Source organism: Saimiri boliviensis, chromosome 3 (genome assembly GCF_048565385.1).
Source record: "Saimiri boliviensis isolate mSaiBol1 chromosome 3, mSaiBol1.pri, whole genome shotgun sequence".
NCBI lineage: Eukaryota > Metazoa > Chordata > Mammalia > Primates > Cebidae > Saimiri > Saimiri boliviensis.
In genome coordinates this window covers 36,794,022-36,806,533 of record NC_133451.1, presented here as the reverse complement: position 1 = coordinate 36,806,533, position 12,512 = coordinate 36,794,022, and the positions used below count along the sequence as shown (strand labels likewise).

General features: G+C 44.3%; 1 protein-coding gene across 9 annotated transcripts in view; it reads right to left on the bottom strand.

The window, feature by feature from the left end:
- The window catches only part of TBC1D1 (TBC1 domain family member 1), a 240,046-nt gene that overhangs the window by 13,050 nt on the left and 214,484 nt on the right, over positions 1-12,512 (bottom strand). For all 9 annotated transcript variants that reach the window (XM_074395995.1, XM_074395993.1, XM_074395994.1 and 6 more), the window contains 2 exons: positions 9,082-9,326; positions 7,057-7,216 (listed from right to left, as the gene is read on the bottom strand). In XM_074395995.1, coding sequence (XP_074252096.1) covers positions 7,057-7,216; positions 9,082-9,326 — 405 coding nt within the window. The remainder of the gene's footprint in view (positions 1-7,056; positions 7,217-9,081; positions 9,327-12,512) is intronic.

The following is a 12,512-nucleotide window of genomic DNA, read 5'->3' as shown; positions in this document are numbered from 1 at the left end:
AAATAATGTTTTACTCTGAAATTAAAATTCAAACATGCTTCAAAAGTTAAACTGGGAAAAGGAGGAAGTTTTTATTAGTCTATTTTTCCGAGAATGCTCCTGGGTTTTAAAGGAGATACTAAAACATGTTTTTATGGGTCAAGCTAAAAGATTTTTTATAGATAAGGCATCAGAAATTAAGATAGAGTAAGTGAAAAAGTGTCTGTTTCCTGTATTTGGAAATAAGGAATAGAATTTTCAAAGACCTTTAAAAACTGTAAAACAGCGGTACAAATGCAAAAGTACATTATTATATATAAGTTTACTGATTTTTAACATGATAATGGAATAAAGAACATTTTTCCCTCTGAAGAGTTCAAAGAACTTTGTCAAGGTTACTCTCTGGTTCTGGCCATATTTTGTTGTTAGAGTGGCTGGTGAATGGATGCAATTCTTATACAGACTGCAGAGTAAGAGGGAGGGCACTGGCCAGGACAGCCAGCTGAGCAGCAAGCCCAGCCCTGTCTCCTCTTCCTCGTAGAGTTGAAGCTGCTGGGGGAAAAAAGAGTCAAATGTCTTGGGGTTAAAGCGGAGCCACAATAACTATTGGGCAACTAAACTGAGGTAGGTTATCTAATAACTAGAATAATATTAGAAAAAAAAAATTTTAAGAATCAGAGTAGACATCTCATTAGAGGCAAGTATCAGTATTTCTTTTCACTCTTTTGGCTGAAAGATAAGAGCGAAAGAAGTGAATTTCGTCAAATCAAGGAAAGCAAAAGCAGGTGAGAGGAAGACTCTTCCACAGGAAGCCTCTCTCTAGATGGTTAATACGGTAAAAGCCGGAAGAAACAGAAAAGCAAAGGCTGGATGCTGCTGTGCAAATGGGAAACTGAATCCCTGTAGTTTCTGAACAAAGCACAGTGAGAAATGACAGACAGAGGGGACTGCTGGCTGGGACAGCCCTCAACATCCTCTTCGACTGCCACAAAACCCTTAATTAACCATGTGAGCTGAGCTGGGTGCTGCACTAAGCCATCCCAGCAATGAGATCAGCCTGCTTCTCCCACCCAACTCAGGGCGCCACACTTTCCACAAACATCACAACTGCTGATGGCTCAGTGTGGCCCCAGAAAAGTAGGAAAGATTAATCCTTCACTTCCTTCTTAGGTCTGGTTGTTGAGGCTGGGAGGATATACTAGAGAACTGTGTCTTTGATATCTGAGCTTTTTAGGGGAAGTGTTACATATACTAAGGCAGGCCAATTGAATAATCTTCCTCTGAAATATCTGGTTTATAAAATATACAGTCTACCCCTATAAATTCCCCACTACAGAAAAGAAAAAAGATCTAAAATAATACTATAACAAAGATGTATTTTAAAACTGAAATGACACATCCAAAATCAAAACTCTTAAGTAAATTTGAAGTTTCAGTGGTTTAGATGGTAAGACTTCCTAGACACATTTTAATATATGAACATTTATAGCTAAACAAAAATTGAGGACATCTTACAGAATAAAATATAAGACCTTTTTTGCAGGGATCCTGGGGAAAGGCTTTCCCTACAACCCTCATGATTCTCTAGCTTGGTCTCTTTACTCTCTGAGGGACAAATGCCTTAAGTTAGGTACAGTACCACATCTAAGCCAATGAAAACAAATAATTATTGGGAAACTTCTGTGAGCACAACCAAATACACAAGCCACATCAATAGTCTCTTTAGGTTAACAGCAGATCTTCTGAGTTTTATTAGGATCTTGGTTTTTACAATAAATCAACTTAGTAAGTGCTTCCTATGATTCCAAACTGAGATTTTCCTGGAAAGAAAAGGCAAATTTGGAGGGGAGAGGGTATGTATGTGTTTGAAAGTGTCTTTATTGATATGTTAAAAAATTAAGACATAGCCCTGGGCATGTTTATTGGATCTGTTTGTATTTAATGCAGTTAAAAAACAAACTTTCTTTCCTAATGCTATTCACAACATCTTAAGAGAACTCTGCTGAGAAGTGTCTTCTACCTTAACTTAATGAGCATCCATTGAGCATCTAATACGAACCAGGCACCGTATTAGGCACTGGAGATTAAGCCATGAGCAAAGGACAATGAACACGCCGCAGAGACACCAAGGAGTTCTGGCTTGGTAGAGTTATGCCCAGGGTTACGAGAACAAAGAGGAAAGAAAAAGCCCACAAGAAGGTGACTGCATGAAGAACCAATGAAAACTTCCTAGGTCAGAACTCAGGATTAATACTCTCAATAAAAGAAAAAGATTGATGCTTGTAGTCCCAGCACTTTGGGAGGTCGAGGTGGGTGGATCACGAGGTCAAGAGATCAAGACCATCCTGGCCAACATAGTGAAACCCCATGTCTACTAAAAATACAAAAATTAGCTGAGTGCAGTGGCATGTGCCTGTAGTCCCAGCTACTTGGGAGGCTGAGGCAGGAGAATTGCTTGAGCCCAGGAGGCAGAGGTTGCAGTGAGCTGAGATCGTGCCACTGCACTCCAGCCTGGGAGACAGAACACCATCTCAAAAAGAAAAAAAAAAAAAAAAAGGAAAAGAGGGTGTCAATAGAGAGAGGTGTGCAGGAGCCTGAAAAACAGTCTGGCTGGCAAGGCAGGGGCTCTGGTGTACAGGGCAGAAGGGGGGCAAACGGGCAGGCAAGTCCAGATCAGCCAGGCCTCCACCCAAACCAAGCAATTCTAACTTCCCTCAGAGCACCGCAGGAATCGCTGAAGGCTTTTTGTTCCTTTTCTCAGGACGTCAGTGGGTTGGTAAGGAGGTGGCGTTAATGAGATGCAGGTTATCAGGATGATCCCTGCGACGGCTAGTTAGCATCAGACTGAGAAAAGCCACCTTTGGAGACCATGCGGATTGATTCATGCCAGGGAGTCCCAAATACCTGCTGCCAGAGATGCTCCATTCACCACCACTCCTCCCATTCAAAGCACCCATCCTCCAAGGCCCTAGAAAACTCAGCCCCAGAAGCTTCTGTGAGACGGGAGGTCTTAAATTGGGAGATGATTTGGGTGCACGATGCAGGAATGTGCTTGAACAGTTGAAGGAAGGACCACAGGAAGCTCTGCTTGGGAGGAAGGGCCTCCTAAATTTTCTGATGACACTTGGGGGCAACACTGACATCCTTCAGAGAATGTATACTTTTTTCTGGCTTTGGACATTTTAAAAATTACATCCAATTTTAAAATAAGAGTGAGGAAAAATGTTTCCTATAAACCCACTGCCCCAAACCAATTATTTGGAAGAATGTCTTCCAATATCCTTATACATTTACATTCTGGAATCTTTATTTTTTTTAAAGCAGTAACTCCCCTTGGAAAAGCGGCCCAGTGTCCTGCATTTGAAAACTGCCCTGGGAGAAAGTGAACAGCCAGAGCCGCACTGCAGGGAGTAGCCTAGCTCACAACACTGTGGCCCAAGTCCTTTCGGTGGGACTTTCCTTCTGCCTCTTCCTTCTCTCCTCTCCTTTTAGCCACCTAGAAACAGGCAAGAGGTTTCATCGGCCAGGACATAGACAGGATTCTTGAATTCAGCTCACTCTACTACTCGGCACCATATTCACAGAGAACACCACAAAGGAGCTTCTTTTCTTTGAGGCCATTTCAGCAGTCCTCTTACTGTATTACTGTGCATTGGAGCTCGATTTGAAAATAAACTCCTCATGATCTCAAAAGTGCAGTCTTCCTCTGTGAGCTTACACTGCGTGTCTGTCCCAGCCACCTTTGTCTTTGTCAAGGCTGAGCCTTCTCAACTCTCTCCTGAAGGCTGCGGCCCTCCGGCTGTGGCTCCCCCACATTCTAGGAGTGACATAATAGGGAGGATGAAGGCTGAGGACAGTGCTGTGCAGAACAGCAGAACAAACAGACCGAACACACACTCATCGGCACCATGCACCATGTGACCTGAGCGGCCAGACATTTTCCTGGCTGCAGAAACAATTGCGTTTTCAGTCTGTTTTCATCCTGAAGCCTCTCTGAAGCCTTTGTTATACTGCAGGCAGCTTCTGTGTTTTTTTTTTTTTGCCAAACCCTTAGTTTTTGTTTGTTCAGTTTTGGGATTTTTTTGAGACGAAGTCTGACACTGTTGCCCAGGCTGGAGTGCAGTGGTGTGATCTTGGCTCACTGCAATCTCCACCTCCTGTGTTCAAGCGGTTCTCCTGCCTCAGCCTCCCGAGTAGCTGGGACTACAGGTACATGCCACCACGCTTGGTCAATTTTTGTATTTTTAATAGAGACAGGGTTTCACCATGTTGGTCAGGCTGGTCTTCAATTCCTGACCTTGTGATCCACCCACCTCGGCCTCCCAAAGTGCTGGGATTACAGGTGTGAGCCACTGCACGTGGCTAGAATTCGTCGTTTTTATACTCCACCTCCTCCCTCATGTATTTGGCAGCACATCCTATAGAAAAACATCAGGGACCAAACACTGCAGCCACCTCCTCCATCAGGAGCAAGCCAGGTCCTGCTTTTTAAGAATTTTTTTCCCCCAAAGGTGGATGTGATGAGAAAGTGAACAGAGCAAGCATCTCTCCCGGGGCCCTGCTGCACTCCAACTAGAAAAATGCAGGAAGGGGCTCCTGACATTATGCGACACCAGGCAGGACTGCCATTCAGCAAGGGGTGATGACAGTGTGAAGGTTCAGGCGCACACATCACTGGCAGCTGCCCCTCCAAGTGGCAGATACATACTGATGCCAGGTAATGTATTAACTCATTTATGAGCTATGCTGGTGCAGACTGAAATATTTTACATATATATATATACGTATTAGTGAACAGTCAACATAGGTCTATGTGTTTTTAGAGTTTATTCAGACTTAAAGGCTTATAATGAAATGGGCCTTGGGCCAAAAAAAGACTGTAGTGCCTGACTGGCAGGCTTTGAAATAAAAAGCTAAGCTATCTGCATCATGGAACAAAACATACACCGTTCTCTATGTCACCAATGCTAAAAATAGACATAGCTTGTAAAAACCTATCTTTTCTGATGAGATGGACTATACCAAAAAAAAAAAAAAAAGTAAAAGCAGTTTTTGCAAAGTGACATCACAACCCAGTGCAGCCTTGAGATCCCACTTCCTGCCTCTAATCCCAGGAGCCCTTGGCCAGCCGGACAGCAACGCACTTAGCACAGCAGGAGCCTGTGGGATCTAGGAATTATGTAGACACTGGCACCTTTATCCATAATGTTTATAAGACTCCTAGTCTCACCACTGCCTACAGAATCTACAGAAAAATATCCTACCTCTACAGGCTGCGGCTTTATTTATGAAGTCATTAGAGTGAGCTTCAGAGAGCTTCGAATTACTCTGCAACAGAAGGGCTGTCATTTCCAAGGTGGAGTTTGCTTGTTTTTTAATGTCTTTTTGCCCATTTATGAATCAAAGGAAAAATTTCTCTTCCAGAGCCCCAGAACTTTCGGCAAGCAGCAGCTCCAGTGCCTGTGGCCCCAGGGCAGGGATGACTCAGTGATGACCCCTCAGCCCCCTCCAGTCTGCGGTCAGCCGGGTTGCCTTGGGAGAATTTTCTTCACAAACCAAGTAATTTAATGCTTGAGCTGTTTACAAACCATTAACAAACAGCGCTCCCTCCTCCCCATTTCCATCCTCGCTTCTCTTCCTGACCCTGTATGAAAATCACAGCTAAAATCTGGAGAAAATGTAAGGAAGGTGAACTGATCATTTTCTTTTAATTTCCAGGGTTAGAAAAGTCAAAAACAGAAGTTATTGGCAGGAAAGCTTAAAGCCTGAAGCTTGAGGTTTTAGTTTCTGTAACTCTTTTGTTAGTAAAGTAAGCACACCATTTTGAGACTTATAGTTATTATTATGTTTTTTAACGATGGTAGAAAACTTTATGAAATCTCACTAAAGATATGTTTAACCAGGAGATAGCTTTTTGTATCTATTTTAATTTAGTGGTTTTATATTTTTTAGGGACAGAAAATAAGGAACATGAATTCTTCCAGTAAAGCAAAATGAGAAATAATAAAAATCTAGTATTTGGGGGAAAGGAAAAGAGAGAAAAGTAAATGCTCACTTATATTAAAAAGCAAATTTTAGGGTTTCTAGAATTTGGATATTTAAGATGTTTACCCAGAGCATTCCTGAAGTAGTACGTTCAGTGCCTTTAAATATTTCCCTTAAGATGCTCTCTAACCCTAAAAACAAATTTTTTAAAGATCACGTTTTTAAGCTGTCAAGTGATGCTTAAAAACATGCTTGATCTGTAATAACTATCATTTTTTTTAGTGACCTCCTCCGTTATGATAAAAAAAAGAACCTGAATTATCAAAAATACCACTTTTATTCTGAAGTAGGGAAAACAGACTGTGCGTGAACTGACCGTGCTGACCACTTTCCACTTGGTTCCTGATGTGCACGTGGACGGCCCTATTCCTGCATCTCAAGGCAGGTTGAAGGCTTTGTGTACGAACACCCACCTAACTTTCACAACGTTCTCAAAAAGTGAATCGGGAATAAAAAGGCAGGTCTTACATGTGAACCACACAAGGTAAACAGTGGTGGCACAGGAGTAGCAGCGGCTGAGACACGGCACGAGGGCAGGAGGCCTTCATGGGTGTCAAGGCTGAGGGGGGAGGGTGCACCATCTACACGGAGTTGTCACTCGAGGTCCTGACACTGGTCTCCAAGAGAGTGATTTGGGAGAAAATGTAGAGCCAAGGGCAGGAGGAGGTGCCAAGGGAATCTAGAAAGGGCAGTAGCCCAGAGACCCACGGTCAGCATTGGTCAGCACTCACAACCCAGAGCGGCTGAGGAAGGCGATTCATCAGAAACACACACCTGCAGCTCCAAACATCTGCTCTAGGGAGGGCATCCTGGTGAGGGACTCAGATCTACACCCCATAAGATGAAGGATCGAGGAAAGCCCGGCGACTGTCAGAACTCCAAAGTCACAAAACCCACCCCTGACTAATCTTAGACTATCAAACAATACCCTGTTCTGCTAAGAGCTGTGGGTATAAAAATAAGAATCCCAATGGACAGACAGGAAATGCTTCTCCTCTAACAAGAGAAGGCTGGTTCTTTACTAATGCTCACCGAAGACTCTGGCTACGAATCCCAGCGGGAACTGTGAGGCAAACACAGTGAGGAACCAGGGCGCGGCATAGAGGCTGGGCCCGATCTCGTGCTCCTCCAGGTGATTGTAGAGGTCTCTGTGGTAATCGTGAAGCAGCCTCGAGAGCTGGTACATCTGGATCTGTGGGAAGACGGCCACAGGGGCTGAGAATTAAGGAACTGCCACAGTGAGAAAGTGAAGCCTACTGCTTACAGCGTGGGCATAAAAGAAGACTCGCTAGAACTTTAAACGTGCTATCTGGCTTGTGATCCACTGACCTCAGCTACTGATTCCTCCAACAGGTACTTCCCGAGTGCCCACTGCTGCCAGGCACTGGCTGGGTGTAGGCCCAGGACGCTAACGCTGGGACTTCTTCTACTATTTCCTTTTCATTGTTCCCTTGTATGCCTTGGCTAAGAAGATCTAAACATCTGTCTTGTGCGAACGTTTCATAAATTCTCTTAAAAATAGAAAAACTCAAGCCCGGAGGAATTAGAAATAAGCAGCCAGTCTCTCTATTAAGACTGAATTAGGGACATCTTATGATTCCATAGAAGTGCATTGTACTTATTTACTTAGGAAATTCGCTCTGGACCCCTGAAATTACTTGTCAACAGGCAGGACAAGCATAATTTCTTTTGGCGTATAACATATGGAATATCCAGATCCCCGGCAAGTTAAAACAAGAAGACAAGTGTGTATCTTAAGATGAAGAAAAAACACAACTTTTTCCAACTAAAGTGGAACTCAAACTTCAGAGAACGGCACGGTTCTGGCAGGAAGCTCATGCCAGTTCCCATCAGTGCCACCAAGCATTCCAGGCCTCACAGAGGCCTGAGACTCAAGAAGAAACAGTGACCTACAGAGGGTCAGAATCCTGCTGAGCTGCACCGAGTTGGATGTGTCCTGTTCAAACTAAGAGAAAGAAAACAAAACCATTTTCAGAGGCTCAGACAATACAATCCCATAAGCACCAGCTGTGGCTCTCCTGTGTGGAAGACAGTCTAATCAACCAAAGCCACCAGCCCCAAGAGTTGTGTGTTAAGTAAATTACAGAAAACTCGAAAAGTCCACTGCCTAGTGGCAGCTGTCCTTAAAGTTAATACCAGGCATGTAGGAAGACCCTCAGAGTACATGGGGAAAGCGTTATGTGGTCAAAATCTTTCAGTGCATGAGCTGACTTCCTTCTGTGATATTTGTGTTCATGTGGTCCATGTGCACAGGTCAAGGTGAAAAGATTTTGAATCACATAATGTGGCGCTCTCAAAGTCAGTCCTTGGCTCTAATGTACCCCCTCCCAGGATACTTTCTAAGGCTCTGAAGGCCTAGTATCTTACTGGTAAATGACATATCAACACGTGCTGCAACATTTGAAGCCACAATTAGGAATATTCCTGAAGCAGCATCCAGAGTTTTCCCTCTGAAAGGCAGCAAGAGCAGCACATGGTATTTGGAATATGCTGCTGTGTTTGGTTTTCTCTGACAGAACTGTTCATTCAACAAATACTTATGGGGTACCCTGGCTGGAAGTGGGGAACACAGCATCAGGGTGGGCAGGATGAGCTTCTCCCAGGATGTGATATTTGAGCTGAACCAGAGATGACGAGGGTGGGGTGAGGCAGAGGAAGAGCAGATGCAGAGGCTGGGAGGTAGGCGTGATATCATCTGAGGGTTGATAGGGGCAAGAGGGAGGGCCCTAGGGTCAGGGGGGCCTGGGTTTCCATTCCAGCTCTGACGCTAGCTGTGGGACCGGGCCCAATTTAGTCATCTTTGGAGCCTCGGTTTTCCCACCTACAAATTGAGCTGATGAACAGTGTCTTCCTATTATGTTATCAGAGGAAAGTGCAGATGATGCGTTTGGAATAATACCTAGCACAGATTCCTTTATCAGCATTACAACATGACACCATTACCGGACGGTGAAAGAGCTCTGCGGCATACCTGGAGAGGGATAAGAAACATCCTTAGCATTTTGTTCTATTAAAGACAGCAGGAATGCTTTCTACCTGTAAAATAATCATGTCCGGCCGATACTGTTTCCGCAGCCCCATGTCAAACATCAGAAACTTGAGCATTTTAAACGCCTCTTCCTCACTCATATGAAGAAGCAAAATGCCTGCGACAAAGCTGAGACCTTGGCAATATCCTACTTCCTGGTCTAGAAGTGAGTAGGCCTTCAAAATGTTGTAAAGCGACAGCTGTCCTGCTCCAAGCTGGGCAGAGAAGTACGGGTGTGTAGGAAAGGTTCGCCCTGTGAAAAGAGTATGTATTAGTCATAATAATAAAAACCAAAAAAGAAAGCCTATTGAAGCAGAAATCCAATGTGCTTCAGATTAAGCAGCAAAATCTTTAGAAGCTGGATCATAGTATCAATCAGCCTTTGCCACCTCCTCTGCAGACAAGGTCAACCAGTTGTTCCTGGAATAACATTTTCAATTAAAAATCAGCAGTGACTCATGGTTTATTTTTTGGTGGAGGTACAGATGAAAGAAATTAGAACTACCTTCAGTCTTGGAAATAACCGAACTTCAAACTAAAACAAACAAACAAACAAACAAACAAACAAACAAACAAAAAAACTGTTGGCTGGGCACTACTAACTGTGGCTCATCTCTGTAATCCTAGCGCTTTGGGAGGCTGGGGCAAGTGGATCACCTGAGGTCAGGAGTTCGAGACCATTCTGCCCAACATGGCGAAACCCCGTCACTACTAAAAGTACAAAAAATTAGCTGGGCATGGTGACAGGCGCCTGTAATCCCAGCTACTCGGGAGGCTGAGGCAGGAGAACCTCTTGAACCCGGGAGGCGGAGGTTACAGTGAGCTGAGATTGCACCATTGCACTCCAGCCTGGGCAACAAGAGTGAAACTCCGTCTCAAGAAAACTATTAATCCTCTGGATAAAACCTCTATGCTCAAGAGGAACATACACAACTCTTCCAGTCCACCCCGCATCCACACGCCCACCCCAAACCCAGCAGCAACTAAATGCAGCTAAACGGCCTCGCCTGGCTACAAACACTCCCTGGATCTGTTTTTCCCAGACTCACATATTATGCCTGCAAATGCTGCACACCACAGGCAGATCTCTGCACTTTCAAACCACAGACAGTGTTTCGAAACAGCCTGAGGAGCAGCAGGTATTTTCTTTTACACAAAAGTTACCTTCCAAAAAGAAATAATAAAAAAAAAAAAGCTCTCAACATCCTGATTATTTTCACGAAAAGCTGGTATTCAAATAAGGCTTAAAAGACTTCTTTTGTCCAGGAGGCTTTTGTGGCTACTTGTCAAGTTCCTCTTCCCCCTCCTCTGGAAGGAGCGCCTGTTTCCAGGGAGCAGAGAAGTACTTGAACCGATTAAGAGAAGACACGTCTCGAGCCAGGCAGCTGGCAGCCAGAGCCAAGCTTGGACCCAGGTGAGAATTGTGAACCTGCTTGAATCAGCTACGGTCAAATGTGCATCTAGGCCATGGCTAGATGTTAATTGTTCATTGCAATCATTGGTCTCAGCACAGAGAGGAACATACATTCATGGGCTCTTCCTCAGCTTCCTGAGAAAGACTTTATAAATCGGTCCAGATGTGTTTATCTGAACTTGATTCAAGAGGAAAGCGACAGTCTCCTAATTATTGTCCTGATTTCTCATTCTGTATTCACTTCTTGCAACCTCTACCTCTTTCCCAACAAATCTTCCCCAGATATACCCTGCACAAGTCACCTTGCTGCTAGTAAGCAATCAATAGCTCTCCAGTGCTCAAAGAACAAATTCACTCTTAGCCTGGAGCTCCGTGCACTCACTCCCCACCCACCTTCCCAGCTTTATCTTCTACTCTAGGGCTTAGCCCAGGCACTAGAAGTGGGGACTCCTGGGTCTCTGACTCCTCTGGGGGTGTGTGTGCGTGTGTGTGTGTGTGTGTGTCTTTGTGTATGCAAGCAGAGCAATTGGGAGCAGGATGTGGAACTGAACTGGAATGCCACCCCCATGCAGGATTTAACAGTTTCTAGCAGCTACATTAGAAAGTAACAGGTGAAGTTAATTTTAATTAGATATTTTGCTTAACCCAACACACAAATTATTATTCAGCATTAATCAATGTAAAAATACTAAGACATTATGCATTCTTTTTTTCATGCCAGGTCTTTGAAATCCAGTGTATTTTTTATACTGACAGCACATCTCAGTTTGGAGTAGCTGCATCTCAAGGGCTCAACAGCCACATGTGGCTTCTGTATTTGGCAACACCAGTGTATTGATCTCCTCATAGTCTCAAATATATCCACAATCTCTTTCATTCCATTCCCCTTGCAGGCTCAGCTTCCAAGAAGACGGAGGGCTTCCCCACCTCTGCGTTTTTGCTGATGCTCCTATCCCATCCCGAATGCACCCCCTCCCCTCTGGTATCAAACAGGTGCCGGTAGCAGAATATGCAGGAGTCATGTGGCATAAAGAAACACAGGGAAGGTTTAGCTGTTTTGAATTTAATCTGTCAGTGTTACCGTTTTAGCTAATCACATACCCTCTCATGTTAGCTAACTACCTCCCACAGAAACCAGAGCCCATGCTAATTGACCCTGCTTGTAGAGTGGCTATTTCGTATTTAAGCCTCAAAACATCCCTAAGAGGGTGGGCCTGGCAGGCTGGGGAGTGACCTGTGCTAACTGGCCACTTAAGAGTGGTCAGAGGCCAGGCATGGTAGCACATGACTGTAATTCTAGAACTTTGGGAGGCCGAAGTGGGCAGATGACCTGAGGTTGGGAGTTCAAAACCAGTCTGGCCAATATGGAGAAACCACGTTACTACTAAAAAATATAAAATTAGCCAGGCATGGTGGCACATGCTTGTAGTCCCAGCTACTCAGGAGGCTGAGGCAGGAGAATCGCTTGAACCTGGGCGGCGGAGGTTGCAGTGAGCTGAGATCGCTCCACAGCACTCCAGCCTGGCAACAGAGTGAGACTCTGTCTCAGAAAAAAAAGGGGGAGGAGGGGCAGAACCCATAGTTTGCAGAGTGGGGAGTACATGTACCATGCCTAATGCAAATGTTTGCTATGAACGGTGTTCAGTAATGGACAATAATCTTCAGATACACCACACACATTATACAATCCCAGTTTCCAAATAAGAGGACAGAAGGGCACACTTAGGACAGCTCTGTAGCACAAAGGCAAAATCAGCTACATTTAAGGTACAGGAGCAACCTTGCAAAACCATTCCTCTATCAACTATAACACTGCATATAAGCCAGGAAACCTTGCATTCTGACAGCCTTCCAGAGGCAAAGGAAAGTTATGTCCCAGCAACTAATTTTCACAAAATTTGGAACTCACAAACAGGTAGAACTGAATTGAATTCCAAATAATAACAATTACCACAACTACCTAGATTCAGCAAAACACCTGTACACCCCACACTTTCAAGTCTCTTGCTATTACCCAAACTGGTC